The sequence below is a fragment of the Physella acuta genome, unplaced genomic scaffold, assembly GCF_028476545.2.
Source record: "Physella acuta isolate Inbredline_101_S28 unplaced genomic scaffold, ASM2847654v3 ptg000709l, whole genome shotgun sequence".
NCBI lineage: Eukaryota > Metazoa > Mollusca > Gastropoda > Physidae > Physella > Physella acuta.
Window position 1 is genome coordinate 70,803 of NW_026732228.1, and position 19,886 is coordinate 90,688.

Here is a 19,886-nt window from a genome sequence, read left to right on the forward strand (position 1 = left end):
GTGATGGTGTAAGAAAAGGTGACCAGTATATAGGGTGATTAAGTGATGATGTAAGAAAAGGTGACCAGTATATAGGGGGATTAAGTGATGATGTAAGAAAAGGTGACCAGTATATAGGGTGATTAAGTGATGATGTAAGAAAAGGTGACCAGTATATAGGGTGATTAAGTGATGATGTAAGAAAAGGTGACCAGTATATAGGGTGATTAAGTGATGATGTAAGAAAAGGTGACCAGTATATAGGGTGATTAAGTGATGATGTAAGGGTGACCAGTATATAGGGTGATTAAGTGATGATGTAAGAAAAGGTGACCAGTATATAGGGGGATTAAGTTATGATGTAACTATTAAATGACTAGCTGGATGACATGAGTAATAACGACCAACTTAGTCACCACCCGCTGGTCGAGGGTGACTAATTTAGTCACCAAACAGACAGGACTGACGATATTGATCTGTGGTGACACTGCTGATGACATTTTGAGCGGAATCAAATAAACTGAGTTGTCTGTATCTGATTCGTTTGTGTGTGTGTGTATGTGAATGTATCAGATTGTGTGTGTGAGTATATCAGATGTTTTGTGTGTGTGTGTGTGTGTGTGTAAACACGTGATGGGGCGGGAAAGCTAATAATGGCTAACTCAAAAAGTGCCGAGCCCGGGCCACAAGCAGATGAGGCTCGTTAGCTGGGGCAACAACCTATCTAGGAGAGACAACTCCAAAATAAAAATAAAACAACAACTGCTGCCTTGTAGTTTGTTCTTAGGTGGTCAAAGGTTATGGAAGCAAATCCAGAAAGAAAAGCAGGCTGAAATCGGAGCCATCATTCACATAATAAACGTAATATTTTTAATAGTTATTGCGAAAAACCTCGACAATACTGCAATTAAGAACGAAGTAGTAAAAGAAGTTGTGTGTGTGTGTGTATGTGAGTGGTCTGAGTGAGAGTGTGTTGTGTGTGTATGTAAGCATATTCAAGGATCGGTTGTAGCACATTAAAACACTTCCTGATTTTATATCACAAGCAATGAAGTAGTAGTTTAAATTTAATGTAGCCATACACCAGCAAACTATGACATTAGAACACCATGAAACTAAATAAAACACCACTACAAAGGTCACAATCACATGAATCTAGAAAACACCACAACAATATTTAAAGATCTGCCTGGCTTTCACAAAGAGGCTACATAAGTTATGTGCGGAGGCTGGATCAGAAAGTGTCTGGTTCAACGATGGCCAGATACGGTCAACTTCTTGTTGGCCAAATAAAATGTATGTCTAGTTTGCCAGATAAGATTTAGTTCTTGTTCGCCTGATGTACTCAAGCTCAAAAATTCATTAGGCAAAAGTCTGTCGGTGGAGTGTGTGTCAAGTCTGGTAGTCGGCATTTATGTGCTACATGTCCATGGCGATAATGTTAAAGAAACGACGAAGAATTCTCCGTTTGGCGGCGCTTCGGAATGGTTGATTGATAAGGCCGTAGATGAAGGGGTCTGTTATTGATGAGAGGGAGCCGATGAGTAAGGCTATCTGGGGAGTAGATAAAATAGGGATATCTGGGGAGTAGATAAAATAGGGATATCTGGGGAGTAGATAAAAACAGGGATATCTGGGGAGTAGATAAAAACAGGGATATCTGGGGAGTAGATAAAAACAGGGATATCTGGGGAGTAGATAAAACAGGGATATCTGGGGAGTAGATAAAAACAGGGATATCTGGGGAGTAGATAAAAACAGGGATATCTGGGGAGTAGATAAAAACAGGGATATCTGGGGAGTAGATAAAACAGGGATATCTGGGGAGTGAAAAGAAAGCCAACTATGAAAAAAAATCAAATTATTTTTATTTTCTCATTTTCGTTGCATTTAAAAGCTTGCTGCTATAAATGTTTTTACAAGCTTTTATTTAACTCACTGTCTCTGTCCTCCATCTAGATCGAAACGCCCGAGCAAAAATTTTGGCACTTCTGACAGATACGGTTTAAAGTTGGCGCGTGGGTCAAGACATGAAGACAATGCAACATGACTTTAAATATGACTTAAATGGTTGCCTAATTAATTTTTTATGAATTGATTAAAATTGTGGCCAAATTAGTAAGCTGTATCATCCAACTATTCCGCACTATTAAACAAGCATCATCACGTTGATTAGGTACGCAATGGTTTTTAGCCATGCAACTCTATTGTAAATTTAAAAAAAAAGTTAAGTATTTTTTAATAATGAATAAAAAACTTTTTAATAGCAAGCTTTTTATGTAATCATGCACTAAAAAGGGGAAAATAAATTATACACTACTATTTAAATAAATATAAAGAAAAGCGTGGGTCTCTTCTCAAATATTAGTAAACGTATCCAATAGATACTAAAGTGACCCACGCTTTTCTTTATAGTTATTTAAATAGTAGTGTATAATTTATTTTCTACTTTTTAAATGCATTACTACATAAAAGCTTGAGTCTGTGTGGAGTGATGGGTTCGGATCCCATCTGGTGAAAACTTTTCTGTCTATTCAGCAATATCCCTGTCTACTGTCTATTCTAGGACTAGACTAAATGTGAGGAGCCTAATTGTGACTAGACTAAATGTGACTAGACTAAATGTGACTAGACTAATGTGACTAGACTAAATGTGAAGAGCCTAAATGTGACTAGACTAAATGTGAGGAGCATAAATGTGGCTAGACTAAATGTGACTAGACTAAACGTGAGGAGCCTAAATGTGACTAGACTAAATGTGAGGAGCCTAAATGTGACGAGCCTAAATGTGACTAGACTAAACGTGAGGAGCCTAAATATGACTAGACTAAATGTGACTAGACTAAAAGTGAGGAGCCTAAATGTGACTAGACTAAATGTGACTAGACTAAATGTGAGGAGCCTAAATGTAACTAGACTAAATGTGACTAGACTAAATGTGACTAGACTAAAAGTGAGGAGCCTAAATGTGACTAGACTAAATGTGACTAGACTAAATGTGAGGAGCCTAAATGTAACTAGACTAAATGTGACTAGACTAAATGTGACTAGACTAAATGTGACTAGACTAAATGTGACTAGACTAAATGTGACTAGACTAAATGTGAGGAGCCTAAATGTGACTAGACTAAATGTGACTAGACTAAATGTGAGGAGCCTAAATGTAACTAGACTAAATGTGACTAGACTAAATGTGACTAGACTAAATGTGACTAGACTAAATGTGACTAGACTAAATGTGACTGAATGTGACTAGACTAAATTTGACTAAATGTGACTAGACTAAATGTGACTAAATGTGACTAGACTAAATGTGACTAGACTAAATGTGACTAGACTAAATGTGACTAGACTAAATGTGACTAAACTAAATGTCCCCTAATGTGACTAGACTAAATGTGACTAGGTTAAATGTGACTAAATATGACTAGACTAAATGTGACTAGACTAAATGTGACTAGACTAAATGTGACTAGACTAAATGTGACTAGACTAAATGTGACAATGTGACTAGACTAAATGTGACTAAATGTGACTAGACTAAATGTGACTAAATGTGACTAGACTAAATGTGACTAGACTAAATGTGACTAGACTAAATGTGACTAGACTAAATGTGTCTAGACTGAATGTGACTAGACTAAATGTGACTAGACTAAATGTGACTAAATGTGACTAGACTAAATGTGACTAAATGTGACTAGACTAAATGTGACTAGACTAAATGTGACTAGACTAAATGTGACTAGACTAAATGTGTCTAGACTGAATGTGACTAGACTAAATGTGACTAGACTAAATGTGAGGTGACTAAATGTGACTAGACTAAATGTGACTAAATGTGACTAGACTAAATGTGACTAGACTAAATGTGACTAGACTAAATGTGACTAGACTAAATGTGACTAGACTAAATGTGACTAGACTAAATGTGACTAGACTAAATGTGACTGAATGTGACTAGACTAAATGTGACTAAATGTGACTAGACTAAATGTGACTAAATGTGACTAGACTAAATGTGACTAGACTAAATGTGACTAGACTAAATGTGACTAGACTAAATGTGACTAAACTAAATGTCCCCTAATGTGACTAGACTAAATGTGACTAGACTTAATGTGTCTAGACTGAATGTGACTAGACTAAATGTGACTAGACTAAATGTGACTAGACTAAATGTGACTAGACTAAATGTGACTAGACTAAATGTGACTAAATGTGACTAGACTAAATGTGACTAGACTGAATGGGACCTACCGACCCCTCCGTGTCTGAGACCTTGTCAGGCTGCCCAATGGAGCGTACAGCCAGCACTAAGAAAGGGGTCCACGCGATGATGAAGGCCCCGAAGGTGAGGAAGACGACAATGAAAGCTTTGAGGGTAGAGTTCCTCAGCGCACTCTCCTGCACCACTGAGGCTTGACGCGAGAACTTCCGCAGCTGTCTCCTCTCAACAAGCGAGTTGGACCGTAGACTTCTCCGCTTTTGATACGATTCGCGCTCTACCGTTGGAGTGGTGCCACCCACGGAGGCCGGGGTGGGGCTGGAGATCGTGGATGTCGTGGCCGAGTACTGGATGAGGTCCACTGACGTGCCTTTACGATTGGACGGGCCGGGGTTGCTGAAGTCCATCTCACTGTTCTGATTTTTCGAGGCAAATTTCACAACGCACTGATTCGAGGATACGTTGATTGCAAGTCGTTGGAGTGATTGCGTGGAGGGGTGTTGCGGTGGGGAACCTTTAGGGTCGTCCATCGCGAAAGAGGAGTCTACCACAGTAGAGTTTCGCAATTTCGTTTGCTCTTGCACGATACACTCGATGTTCAAGTTTGCGTTTTTAGGCAGCATCAGCGACGCTGCCATTGAGTAGCGGCGTAAATTTGCAAATGGGACGTCAACGTTAGCATGTGGATAGCATATTTGCTGTAAACATTCAAATAGTAGCTTTAGTTAAACATGTTTTTGCTTGTTTGGGGTGGAGGGGGGGGGAGGCATATTACCAGCAAACATCGAGACAATTATTTTAAATTTTGTGTAACATTCATAAACATAAAATAATTAATATCGGACCAAAGAGCGCTCTGCCCACACTTTGTCCTTATATTCCCAGGTCATTGAACCCAATCTGCCCTTATATGTCAAGGTAAATTAAGTTAATCAGCTCTACTCCCTTACCCTTATAGGCGCAAATTAAAGAGAAAATTTTAAATTTATACTAGACTAGATATGTATAACATGTAACAAACAATCGAGGGGGTAGTGAAATTATTGTGAAGCTACATTTTTATATTTTTGTTGTTTCTAGCTTACATTTTTTCCTACCATTTTAATAATCCTTATCTGCATTACACGCGTTTTCCTACCATTTTAATAATCCCAATCTGCATTACACGTGTTTTCCTGCCATTTTAATAATCCTAATCTGCATTACACGTGTTTTCCTACCATTTTAATAATCCTAATCTGCATTACACGTGTTTTCCTACCATTTTAATAATCCTAATCTGCATTACACGTGTTTTCCTACCATTTTAATAATCCTAATCTGCATTACACGTGTTTTCTACCATTTTAATAACCCTAATCTGCATTACACGTTATTTCCTACGATTTTAATAATCCTTATCTTCATTACACGCGTTTTCCTACCATTTTAATAATCCTAATCTGCATTACACGTGTTTTCCTACTATTTTAATAGTCATAATCTGCATTGCACGTGTTTTCCTACCATTTTAATAATTCTAATCTGCATTACACGTGTTTTCCTACCATTTTAATAATCCTAATCTGAATTACACGTGTTTTCCTACCATTTTAATAATCCTAATCTGCATTACACGTGTTTTCCTACCATTTTTATATTCCTAATCTGCATTACACGTGTTTTCCTACCATTTTAATAATCCTAATCTGCATGTTTTCCTACCATTTTAATAATCCTAATCTGCATTACACGGGGTTACCTACTATTTTAATAATCCTAACCTGCATGTTTTCCTACCATTTTAATAATCCTTATCTGCATGTAGGCCCAGTAGAAGATGCTGGAATAGACGAAGAGCATGATGACAGCCGGCACCATGATGACAACCACCAACATCACCACTACTGGCACCGATTCAGCATGGTTGATACACTGGTCACTGCTGGGAACCTGGGGCAACAAATAGGCTTTAGCCCTTCACATTTTTATAGTTCCAGCAAATAGGCTTTAGCCCTTCACATTTTTATAGTTCCATCAAATAGGCTTTAGCCCTTCACATTTTTATAGTTCCAGCAAATAGGCTTTAGCCCTTCACATTTTTATAGTTCCAGCAAATAGGCTTTAGCCCTTCACATTTTTATAGTTCCATCAAATAGGCTTTAGCCCTTCACATTTTTATAGTTCCATCAAATAGGCTTTAGCCCTTCACATTTTTATAGTTCCAGCAAATAGGCTTTAGCCCTTCACATTTGTATAGTTCCAGCAAATAGGCTTTAGCCCTTTACATTTTTATAGTTCCAGCAAATAGGCTTTAGCCCTTCACATTTTTATAGTTCCAGCAAACAGGCTTTAGCCTTTCACATTTTTATAGTTCCATCAAATAGGCTTTAGCCTTTCACATTTTTATAGTTCCAGCAAATAGGCTTTAGCCCTTCACATTTTTATAGTTCCAGCAAATAGGCTTTAGCCCTTCACATTTTTATAGTTCCAGTAAATAGGTTTTAGCCCTTCACATTTTTTTAGTTCCAGTAAATAGGTTTTAGCCCTTCACATTTTTATAATTCCAGCAATATAGGCTTTAGCCCTTCATATTTTATATATATATATTTTTTTTCATTTGAATTTAAGAAGCTACTTTTATATGCTAAAACTCCATTCTAGATCAACCGCTTAAAAAACAATTTTAGATCCACTGATAAAAATCCCACTCTGAATCCACTGATAAAAGAACCCATTCTAACCCACCACTACCCCCCTCACCCCCCCCCTTCCCACATATACACACATTCTAGATCCAACGATACAAATCCCACTCTAAACCCACTGATTTAAAAAATCCATTCTAGACCCACCGATACCCCCCACTCTAAACCCACTGATTTAAAAAATCCATTCTAGACCCACCGATACCCCCCCCCCCCCCCCCACTCTCGACCCACCAATTTCTTCCAGTGCAGTAGCGGCAGACAGGCCAGTCCGAGAGAACATGTCCAGACGAGAGCTATCAGGGACACGGCGTAGAAGTCGGACACATAGAACAGGTACTTGAACGGCACGGAGATGGCGTAGTACCTGAGGGAAGGTCTACAGCTGCACATAAAACTGTTAGGTGTCATGTATAGGTGTCATATATAGGTGTCATGTATAGGTGTCATGTATAGAGGACTGGCACATAAAACTGTTAGGTGTCATGTATATGTGTCATGTATAGGTGTCATGTATAGGTGTCATGTATAGGTGTCATGTATAGGTGTCATGTATAGGTGTCATGTATAGGTGTCATGTATAGGTGTCATGTATAGAGGACTGATGGTCACTGACGTAGCGACTCATCTTAGTACCCCATCCTGGACAGTTTCGAAAAAACTTGGTGTTTTTTAAAAAGTAATGATTTTAATTAAGTTAGAAAACATTGGCAGTCTAAACAGTGGCGTCGCTAGGTTGGGTGTCTCCAATGGATCAGCTAATGGTGGATACATGTGGACACCTGACTACAGGTGATGTGAAGATGTTAGCCTACCTGTGGACATCTGACTACCTGTGGACACTTGACTACCTGTAGACACTTGACTACCTGTGGACACTTGACTACCTGTGGACACTTGACTACCTGTGGACACTTGACTACCTGTGGACACTTGACTACCTGTGGACACTTGACTACCTGTGGACACTTGACTACCTGTGGACACTTGACTACCTGTGGACACCTGACTACCTGTGGACACTTGACTACCTGTGGACACTTGACTACCTGTGGACACCTGACTACCTGTGGACACCTGACTACCTGTGGACACCTGACTACCTGTGGACACCTGACTACCTGTGGACACCTGACTATAGGTGACGTGAAGATGTTAGCCTACGTGTGGACATCAGACTACCTGTGGACACCTGACTACAGGTGATGTGAAGATGTTAGCCTACCTGTGGACACCTGACTACAGGTGATGTGAAGATGTTAGCCTACCTGTGGACACCTGACTACCTGTGGACACCTGACTACCTGTGGACACCTGACTACAGGTGATGTAAAGAATCAGCTTACCTGTGGACACATGACTACAGGTTATGGTAAGAATCGGCCTACCTGTCTATTGCAATGATACAGCGACTGAAACAGGAGAGGCAAATGGTAAAAACAGCCAGGACTAGTAGGGTTTTACAAAGGTTCTCCCCGTGCGAATGTGTCTGGTGAGAAAACAAAAAAAAATTATTTGACCTTGGTCGACTCTCACGCAAGACAACAATCAGATGCTTATAACATGGAGGGGGGGGGGCGGTGGAGGGGATGGGGGGGGGGGGCGGAAAAAAAATCAAACAACTATTGTGGACCCATGTGGACGAGGGAGAGCGGGGTGGGGGATGTGTCAATGTGGACGTCCACATGTTGAATTTCACATCAAAATATCTAAAATTAAAATAAAAATTGATTGAAAATACTGCTTACAAAATGTGTGAATGAAATCGGCAGTTCTCGTGTTAAAAACACACCAGCTCAAAAAGTGAATAAATGTATCAGAGATGTTACTGTATACAGCCCGACTAAAACAAAAAGTGAATAAATGTATCAGAGATGTTACTGTATACAGCCCGACTAAAACAAAAAGTGAATAAATGTATCAGAGATGTTACTGTATACAGCCCGACTAAAAAAATAAACCGGGAGTGATCTCCCCTAAACTTTTTCGAATATTCTTACATAAAACAACAGGGGATGGGAGCTCGGGATATAGTTATGATTTTTAATCCATTTTAAATACTTAAACTTTTTAAAATAGAATAGTCTCTTAGAAAAAAGAATTGCACACCAAGCGAACGCCAAATAAAGATGTTCATAATATTGCGCAATATGATTAGTACTTTATAAATTTACATGCGTTTTTTTGAGAAATCGGAAATAGCGTAATTTAGTACTTCCGGTCAACGGAAATTACTCAAAATTTGACAGAACATAGAGAATTAGATCTTTTACTTACATGTGAAATTTTGTTTATCTATCTAAAATAGTACTCAAGTTATATGCTTTTGAAAAATTCAAAGTAGAAATAGTACCACTTCCGGTTATCGGAAATCGCTAAAAAGTTGATACGGATCTACGATTTTGAAAAAAAACTTATATATGAAATTTCATCAACCTACTTGTAACAGTACCCAAGTTATCGTGTTTACACACACAGACACACACACAGACACACACACACACACAGACACACAGACATACGGACAAGATTGCAAAATTATTTTTTTCAGTATCAGTGAGGTGTAAAACGTGGAAACTTGCAACAATCTAAATTTTTTTTGCACGATTACAAGACTTTCTCCATACTTCGTATATATAAGAAAGTAAAAAAGGCAAATTTATTTTTTTATTGTTTTGATTTGGACGTGGGGGGGGGGGGGGGAGAGGGGGCATTGCCGAATTTTACCCTAACCCATACAGTGACGTAGCAACGTAGCAATGGTAGAGTGTGTGGGGCGGCTGTCCCGGGCGCCGACCTTAAGGGGGCGCTAAAAGGTGTAGAAAGAAATATTATAAAGCTTATTTAGAACTGGGATAGTGAATTACACAGTCAAATTTAAGGAAATAAACGGCTACGTAGCTTGACACAATGGTTTAACTGACTTCTAAGATTATTCTGTTTTACTAAAATAAACATCTATACGGGATGATGACTTGTAAAAAGCGACACCAATTTAGCAAACTTGGGAGGTGGGTGCTTTTTTATCAGCTTGAAAAACTACATACATAAATGGGCGGGAGGGGAGCGCAAAATTTGGGAGCCGGACGTTATTCCAAAAGACACTTGCTCGAATGCGACAAATGTCCGAATGGACACTTGCCCGAATGCGACAAATGCCCGAATGGATACTTGCCCGAATGCGACAAATGTCCGAATGGATACTTGCCCGAATGCGACAAATGTCCGAATGGACACTTGCCCGAATGCGACAAATGCCCGAATGGATACTTGCCCGAATGCGACAAATGCCCGAATGGATACTTGCCCGAATGCGACAAATGTCCGAATGGATACTTGCCCGAATGCGACAAATGCCCGGGAATTTGTCGTAGACCCAAAAATTTAAAGTTCGCCCCGGGCGACAGAATGGGTAGCTACGCCTCTGAACCCACATAGTCATTAATAGCTAGACTGCCACAAATGGCATCAGATAGTTTGGTCTATAGCTCCACTAACCCAGCCTCTTTAATCAAAATTTTTTATGACTGCCTCCAACATCTGACAACCTGTATGAAACAGCGTGCAAAATCAAGAGGTACAGAGCGTCTATGTGCGATCAATTAAATTCCTATAAATTCCTAGCCTTTTCCAGATTGTACAGATACAAATTAATGGTATTGAATTAGTAATTTGGTAGGATGGTTTGAGAGAATTTTACTAAATTTTTGTGGACGTCCACATAGAAAGGGGGGGGGGGGGGTAAGGGTGAAAGTGGACGCCATAAATGGATGACCCCTAATCGTGGTTGGCAGATGATCGGGCGATTGCTAGTATTTGCAATATCTCATCTTATATATATATATATATATATATATATATATATATATATATATATATATATGTATATATATATATATATATATATATATATATATATATATATATATATATATATATATATATATAATATTGAGTGTCTCAATATAAAAAAGCTGAACGCTCACTTGTACAGCTAGCTGAAGTAGTCCAACATTTGAGCAGAAGAGTAGATTGGCCACTGCTAACGACGCTAGGAGCAAGTTTGAAGGCATCGTCCTAATCTCTGGCACAATAAAAATTATGACCTGAAACAACAGACAGTGGCTGTGTTATGAGACTTATGAAAATCTGATGGACAACGCCGTTTGTAATGAGATGCCTACAATATCTACAGTCAACAATGTCAATTTGGTGGATCTAACGGCCGCAAAATAAAATAAAAATTGAGCCTGGATGTTGTAAATACAGATAATTTGAAAAATATGTTTGCGTTTGAACTACATTTTGTTTTATTCACCAGAAAGATGAAAGTGACACCATTATCAACTCACCAGAAAGACAAAAGTGACACCATTATCAACTCACCAGAAAGATGAAAGTGACACCATTATCAACTCACCAGAAAGATGAAAGTGACACCATTATTATTATCAACTCACCAGAAAGATGAAAGTGACACCATTATCAACTCACCAGAAAGATGAAAGTGACACCATTATTATTATCAACTCACCAGAAAGATGAAAGTGACACCATTATTATTATCAACTCACCAGAAAGATGAAAGTGACACCATTATCAACTCACCAGAAAGATGAAAGTGACACCATTATTATTATCAACTCACCAGAAAGATGAAAGTGACACCATTATCAACTCACCAGAAAGATGAAAGTGACACCATTATCAACTCACCAGAAAGATGAAAGTGACACCATTATCAACTCACCAGAAAGATGAAAGTGACACCATTATTATTATCAACTCACCAGAAAGATGAAAGTGACACCATTATCAACTCACCAGAAAGATGAAAGTGACACCATTATTATTATCAACTCACCAGAAAGATGAAAGTGACACCATTATCAACTCACCAGAAAGATGAAAGTGACACCATTATCAACTCACCAGAAAGATGAAAGTGACACCATTATCAACTCACCAGAAAGATGAAAGTGACACCATTATCAACTCACCAGAAAGATGAAAGTGACACCATTATCAACTCACCAGAAAGATGAAAGTGACACCATTATTATTATCAACTCACCAGAAAGATGAAAGTGACACCATTATCAACTCACCAGAAAGATGAAAGTGACACCATTATTATTATCAACTCACCAGAAAGATGAAAGTGACACCATTATCAACTCACCAGAAAGATGAAAGTGACACCATTATCAACTCACCAGAAAGATGAAAGTGACACCATTATCAACTCACCAGAAAGATGAAAGTGACACCATTATTATTATCAACTCACCAGAAAGATGAAAGTGACACCATTATCAACTCACCAGAAAGATGAAAGTGACACCATTATTATTATCAACTCACCAGAAAGATGAAAGTGACACCATTATCAACTCACCAGAAAGATGAAAGTGACACCATTATTATTATCAACTCACCAGAAAGATGAAAGTGACACCATTATCAACTCACCAGAAAGATGAAAGTGACACCATTATCAACTCACCAGAAAGATGAAAGTGACACCATTATCAACTCACCAGAAAGATGAAAGTGACACCATTATCAACTCACCAGAAAGATGAAAGTGACACCATTATTATTATCAACTCACCAGAAAGATGAAAGTGACACCATTATCAACTCACCAGAAAGATGAAAGTGACACCATTATCAACTCACCAGAAAGATGAAAGTGACACCATTATCAACTCACCAGAAAGATGAAAGTGACACCATTATTATTATCAACTCACCAGAAAGATGAAAGTGACACCATTATCAACTCACCAGAAAGATGAAAGTGACACCATTATCAACTCACCAGAAAGATGAAAGTGACACCATTATCAACTCACCAGAAAGATGAAAGTGACACCATTATTATTATCAACTCACCAGAAAGATGAAAGTGACACCATTATCAACTCACCAGAAAGATGAAAGTGACACCATTATTATTATCAACTCACCAGAAAGATGAAAGTGACACCATTATCAACTCACCAGAAAGATGAAAGTGACACCATTATTATTATCAACTCACCAGAAAGATGAAAGTGACACCATTATCAACTCACCAGAAAGATGAAAGTGACACCATTATTATTATCAACTCACCAGAAAGATGAAAGTGACACCATTATCAACTCACCAGAAAGATGAAAGTGACACCATTATCAACTCACCAGAAAGATGAAAGTGACACCATTATCAACTCACCAGAAAGATGAAAGTGACACCATTATTATTATCAACTCACCAGAAAGATGAAAGTGACACCATTATCAACTCACCAGAAAGATGAAAGTGACACCATTATTATTATCAACTCACCAGAAAGATGAAAGTGACACCATTATCAACTCACCAGAAAGATGAAAGTGACACCATTATCAACTCACCAGAAAGATGAAAGTGACACCATTATCAACTCACCAGAAAGATGAAAGTGACACCATTATTATTATCAACTCACCAGAAAGATGAAAGTGACACCATTATCAACTCACCAGAAAGATGAAAGTGACACCATTATCAACTCACCAGAAAGATGAAAGTGACACCATTATTATTATCAACTCACCAGAAAGATGAAAGTGACACCATTATCAACTCACCAGAAAGATGAAAGTGACACCATTATTATTATCAACTCACCAGAAAGATGAAAGTGACACCATTATCAACTCACCAGAAAGATGAAAGTGACACCATTATTATTATCAACTCACCAGAAAGATGAAAGTGACACCATTATCAACTCACCAGAAAGATGAAAGTGACACCATTATCAACTCACCAGAAAGATGAAAGTGACACCATTATCAACTCACCAGAAAGATGAAAGTGACACCATTATTATTATCAACTCACCAGAAAGATGAAAGTGACACCATTATCAACTCACCAGAAAGATGAAAGTGACACCATTATTATTATCAACTCACCAGAAAGATGAAAGTGACACCATTATCAACTCACCAGAAAGATGAAAGTGACACCATTATCAACTCACCAGAAAGATGAAAGTGACACCATTATCAACTCACCAGAAAGATGAAAGTGACACCATTATCAACTCACCAGAAAGATAAAAGTGACACCATTATCAACTCACCAGAAAGATGAAAGTGACACCATTATCAACTCACCAGAAAGATGAAAGTGACACCATTATTATTATCAACTCACCAGAAAGATGAAAGTGACACCATTATCAACTCACCAGAAAGATGAAAGTGACACCATTATTATTATCAACTCACCAGAAAGATGAAAGTGACACCATTATCAACTCACCAGAAAGATGAAAGTGACACCATTATTATTATCAACTCACCAGAAAGATGAAAGTGACACCATTATCAACTCACCAGAAAGATGAAAGTGACACCATTATCAACTCACCAGAAAGATGAAAGTGACACCATTATCAACTCACCAGAAAGATGAAAGTGACACCATTATTATTATCAACTCACCAGAAAGATGAAAGTGACACCATTATCAACTCACCAGAAAGATGAAAGTGACACCATTATTATTATCAACTCACCAGAAAGATGAAAGTGACACCATTATCAACTCACCAGAAAGATGAAAGTGACACCATTATCAACTCACCAGAAAGATGAAAGTGACACCATTATCAACTCACCAGAAAGATGAAAGAGACACCATTATTATTATCAACTCACCAGAAAGATGAAAGTGACACCATTATCAACTCACCAGAAAGATGAAAGTGACACCATTATCAACTCACCAGAAAGATGAAAGTGACACCATTATTATTATCAACTCACCAGAAAGATGAAAGTGACACCATTATCAACTCACCAGAAAGATGAAAGTGACACCATTATCAACTCACCAGAAAGATGAAAGTGACACCATTATCAACTCACCAGAAAGATGAAAGTGACACCATTATCAACTCACCAGAAATATGAAAGTGACACCATTATCAACTCACCAGAAAGTGACACCATTATCAATTCACCAGAAAGACGAAAGTGACACCATTATCAACTCACCAGAAAGATGAAAGTGACACCATTATCGACTCACCAGAAAGATAAAGTTGACGAGACTCGAGCTGACAGCGATCACCGTTTGAGCGACGATAACGTACCGTGGCAGCTCATTGCTGTCTATCTGGGAGGCAAGCATGGAGGCCTCGGCCGTGTAGTTTCTCCAGGGTCCCCAGGGGGGCATGTTGGAGGTCTCAGCCGTGTAGTTTTTCCAGGGTCCCCAGGGGGGCATCGTGATTCTCTGCGCCTCTGGTGTTCCAACCTAAGAAATCATTTGGGGAAAGCTGAAGCAGGAATCTTTCTAGCCGAGGTAAAGTTTTCTGGGGCTCGCCACAGTCGTAACAAAATCATTTGGGGAAAACTGAACAGAACTAGTTCTAGTCGAGTTAAAGTTTTCTGGAGCTCGCTTCACTCGTAACAAAATCATTTGGGGAAAACTGAACAGAACTAGTTCTAGTCGAGGTAATTTTTTCTGGAGCTCGCTTCACTCGTAACAAAATCATTTGGGGAAAACTGAACAGAACTAGTTCTAGTCGAGGTAATTTTTTCTGGAGCTCGCTTCACTCGTAACAAAATCATTTGGGGAAAACTGAACAGAACTAGTTCTAGTCGAGATAAAGTTTTCTGGAGCTCGCTACAATCGGAGGATGTGCTTATACCATCACCGAGCGACGAAATAAACAACGTGCGTATTTTTGGTCAAAGGTGATTTATATTTAGATTCTATTTTTTGTTTTGAGTTAATATAGTGATTAGGATTGTGTAACTATTTACTAGACGGCTAGTGAGCATAAAGTGCACCTATTTTCTATTGAAACAGCTGAACTCTAATTCATCTTGCCCATGATGTCATGATGGTGCTATTGGGCATTAACTATTCCTTAGACGGCCAGTAGTTCACTAGACGGCCCGTGGTTCCCTAGATGGCCAGTATTTCACAAGATGGCCAGTAGTTCACTAATGGCCAGTAGTTCACTAGATGGCTAGTAGTTCACTAATGGCCAGTAGTTCACAAGATGGCTAGTAGTTCACTAATGGCTAGTAGTTCACTAGATGGCTAGTAGTTCACAAGACGGCAAGAGAATCACGTATATTTCACAGACCACAGGACTCACATGCACTTGTCGCTTCACATCAGTGGTGTTACATGTATTCTCAGCACACTGTTCCTCTCAGCATTACCACCGTCAGTATTTAGGCTTGAGCTTATGGCTAGAATAGTGAAAGAGCAAGATAGGTCTAAGCTATCTTTGAGCATTACTAGCAACAAAACCTAAGAAAGCTACCCATTCATTTTTCTACTTACAGATCTAGCCTTTAATCATTTAATCCACTATTCTATGACTGTATACGAGTCGCTAATTTATGTTAATTAATATGTTAATTAATGATTTAAGTTAATTTACTACTCAGCCACGCCCTGATAATTACTAAAACAGTTTTACAGTCTTACACAGAATAATTTTTCATTTGTTGATGTTTTTAATCACACACGGAAGAAGCCGCATTAAGGAAAACTTTTTTTGGTGCAAAGCTACACTTATCGGAAATTCCCTGTCGTAGATGATTGATTCTTGAAATGTTTGGACAGTTCTTAAAAGCACAAAAGTGGGGACTACGGAAATCGAATAATCAATACGTCACAGTCATTCAAAGCTTGTCTTATAGACGAAATTCAGATTAAAATGTTGGGATGATATTTGTAAATCAAAATGTTGCTTTAAAGTCGGGTTCTATATATATTTATACACATATGTTCATTATTTTATTTTACTTTCTCGTGTACGGATTATAAAGGATGATTTTCAAATCGTGTAAAATAGCGAAATCCGTTTTTAGTCAAATCTTGACCTTCTACCCATCCATGTGTCGGAAAAATCTAGTTTTTCATCTCTCTCTCTCTTTCTCTCTCTCTCTCTCTCCCTCCCCCGTCTCTCTCTTTCGATGTGTGTGTGGGAGTATGTGTGTGTACTGTTTCAGTTAAATGAAAACATTTTTATATGTGAGTATAAAATCTTGAACTCAGGTTTTTAACATTTTAGTCCGATTTCTGATATCCGGAAATGGGATTTTGTTCAATTTCCGGTTTCTAAAATACCGATATTGTGAATACCGTTTCAGTTAGATGGATTAAATTTTTCACAAGTATGTATTAGATTGTATATGCAATTTTCGAACAATTTCTGGTAGATTGGCGATAACCAGAAGTGGTACTATATTTCCAATTATTCGCAAATCTCAGGAATTTGATAATTTTTATCTAATATATAAAGCTCAAACGGTTTCTGTGGCTCTGTATGTATGTGACAGCAGACAGAGGACTCACGCTTGGCAGAAGTGTAGTAAAAAACTGGTCTTGATCGTCATAGTGTAATATTGATAAAGCGTTTATTATCTAAATGAATGATAAAAATATAATGTGAATGGTTTTGTAAAACACGTTTCATTGTTTATTTGGCGCACTAGGCTACCCTGTGAACGCTATTGTGCATAATTTCGTTTTAAACAGTGCGATAGACTCTGGATAAGAAAGGTTACTATAGTCATTAACTAAATCAAACCCCGGCGTCCTCCGTCGTCCCGACATGATGCTATTTGGCGCCCCGGACCTTACCATGAGCGCTATGGCGTCTACGTTCGCGATAGACTATTAATAAGATTGGGTATTATAGTGTATTATCATTTATTACGTTGAATCAGGTGGTTCCGCCGGCGCCCCAGCAGGGTGTGATTTGGCGCCCCGGGCTATACTGTATGCACTATGCTTTTATGTTAGCATTTAAGTTTGTTTTTATGTTCTGCGTTATTGTTTGCGTTTAAGTTTGCATTTGTGTTTGCGTTTGTGTTTGTGTTTCTGTTTGCGTTAGTGTTTGCGTTTGTGCTTTGGTTTTTACGTTTGTGTTTGCGATTAAGTTTGCGTTTATATTTGTGTTTGCGATTTTTTTTGCGTCCGTTTATGTGTTTGTGTTTACGTTTGTGTTTGTGTTTATTTTTGTGTTTGTGTTTTTGTTTGCGTTTGTGTTTACGTTTGTGTTTGTTTTTGTGTTAGCGTTTATGTTTATGTTTGTGTTTGGTTTTGTGCTTTGGTTTTGGTTTGTTGTGGTTAGGGTTGATTCGAAAAGTAATATATATCCTAAACCCGGGCAATGCTGGGTATATGCTTATTAATAAACACACAAGTTTTGGTCCTTTACAGGATAGGTTTTTTTCATAGTGGCCAATGCAGGTCCTGGCCGGGACGGCTAGTTTTTTCATAAAGTAGCAAAATTTATTACATTTTTTCGACTTTTATCACGAACTTCCCCTACGGTTTCTTTAACTCGATTACACTGGAAGTGCCATCCCAACCACTAGTTCATCGGAGTAAGTTATGGGAGATCACTCCCGCTTTATTTAAACATATTGTTGTTACATCCCAGTTATTTACAAAACAATAGTTGTGAATTAAAAGTTGCAGCTTTCTTTCATGATTTGTTCAGCGAAAGATGAAAAAAACTATAATGATGTGTTACTTTCATAATGTTGTTTTGCTAACATAATGATATTGTTTATTTTACATAATGATTTGTTCATGATGTTGTTTATTTTACATAATGATGTGTTCTGTTCATAATATTGTTTATTTAACATAATGATGTTTTTGTTCATGATGTTATTTAGTTAACATATTGATGTATTTCGTTTTCATGATGTAGTTTAGCTGTATCAGGTCGTGTATCGCTTGTCTGAGCCATCACGTCATTTGACTTTGACTTATTTGTTGTCGTCACATGCTGTTGTTTGGAGATGTCTAAACTCGCCATATTGATGTCTTGACACTAAAGTCGCCATATTGATGTCTAGACACTAAATTCGCCATATGGATGTCTAGGCAATAAAGTCGTGATGTCTAGACACTAAAGTCGCCATATTGATGTCTAGACACTAAAGTCGCCATATTGATGTCTAGACACTAAAGTCGCCATATTGATGTCTTGACACTAAAGTCGCCATATTGATGTCTAGACACTAAACTCGCCATATTGATGTCTAGACACTAAATTCGCCATATGGATGTCTAGGCAATAAAGTCGTGATGTCTAGACACTAAAGTCGCCATATTGATGTCTTGACACTAAAGTCGCCATATTGATGTCTAGACACTAAATTCGCCATATGGATGTCTAGGCAATAAAGTCGTGATGTCTAGACACTAAAGTCGCCATATTGATGTCTTGACACTAAAGTCGCCATATTGATGTCTAGACACTAAATTCGCCATATGGATGTCTAGGCAATAAAGTCGTGATGTCTAGACACTAAAGTCGCCATATTGATGTCTAGACACTAAATTCGCCATATGGATGTCTAGACACTAAATTCGCCATATTGATGTCTAGACACTAAATTCGCCATATGGATGTCTAGGCAATAAAGTCGTGATGTCTAGACACTAAAGTCGCCATATTGATGTCTAGACACTAAAGTCGCCATATTGATGTCTTGACACTAAAGTCGCCATATTGATGTCTAGACACTAAAGTCGCCATATTGATGTCTTGACACTAAACTCGCCATATTGATGTCTAGACACTAAAGACGCCATATTGATGTCTAGACACTAAAGTCGCCATATTGATGTCTAGACACTAAAGTCGCCATATTGATGTCTAGACACTAAAGTCGCCATATTGATGTCTAGACACTAAACTCGCCATATTGATGTCTAGACACTAAACTCGCCATATTGATGTCTAGACACTAAATTCGCCATATGGATGTCTAGGCAATAAAGTCGTGATGTCTAGACACTAAAGTCGCCATATTGATGTCTTGACACTAAAGTCGCCATATTGATGTCTAGACACTAAAGTCGCCATATTGATGTCTAGACACTAAACTCGCCATATTGATGTCTAGACACTAAATTCGCCATATGGATGTCTAGGCAATAAAGTCGTGATGTCTAGACACTAA

The 19,886-nt window shown here is 38.2% G+C and overlaps 2 protein-coding genes across 2 annotated transcripts; both read right to left on the minus strand.

Annotated features, from left to right (window-relative positions):
- Positions 1-932: 932 nt before the first annotated feature.
- Positions 933-4,887, minus strand: LOC131949678 (uncharacterized). Its single transcript, XM_059311538.1, has 2 exons — positions 4,240-4,887; positions 933-1,533 (listed from the first exon to the last, which is right to left on the minus strand). Exons 1-2 carry the CDS (start codon positions 4,843-4,845, stop codon positions 1,399-1,401), a joined length of 741 nt encoding a protein of 246 aa, XP_059167521.1. The 5' UTR covers positions 4,846-4,887; the 3' UTR covers positions 933-1,398.
- Positions 4,888-5,965: 1,078 nt separating this feature from the next.
- LOC131949680 (5-hydroxytryptamine receptor 1E) lies at positions 5,966-15,162 on the minus strand. Its single transcript, XM_059311539.1, has 5 exons — positions 14,968-15,162; positions 10,881-11,000; positions 8,283-8,383; positions 7,129-7,261; positions 5,966-6,139 (listed from the first exon to the last, which is right to left on the minus strand). The coding sequence occupies exons 1-5, from the start codon at positions 15,160-15,162 to the stop codon at positions 5,966-5,968; spliced, it is 723 nt and encodes a 240-aa protein (XP_059167522.1).
- Between the last annotated feature and the right edge of the window lie 4,724 nt (positions 15,163-19,886).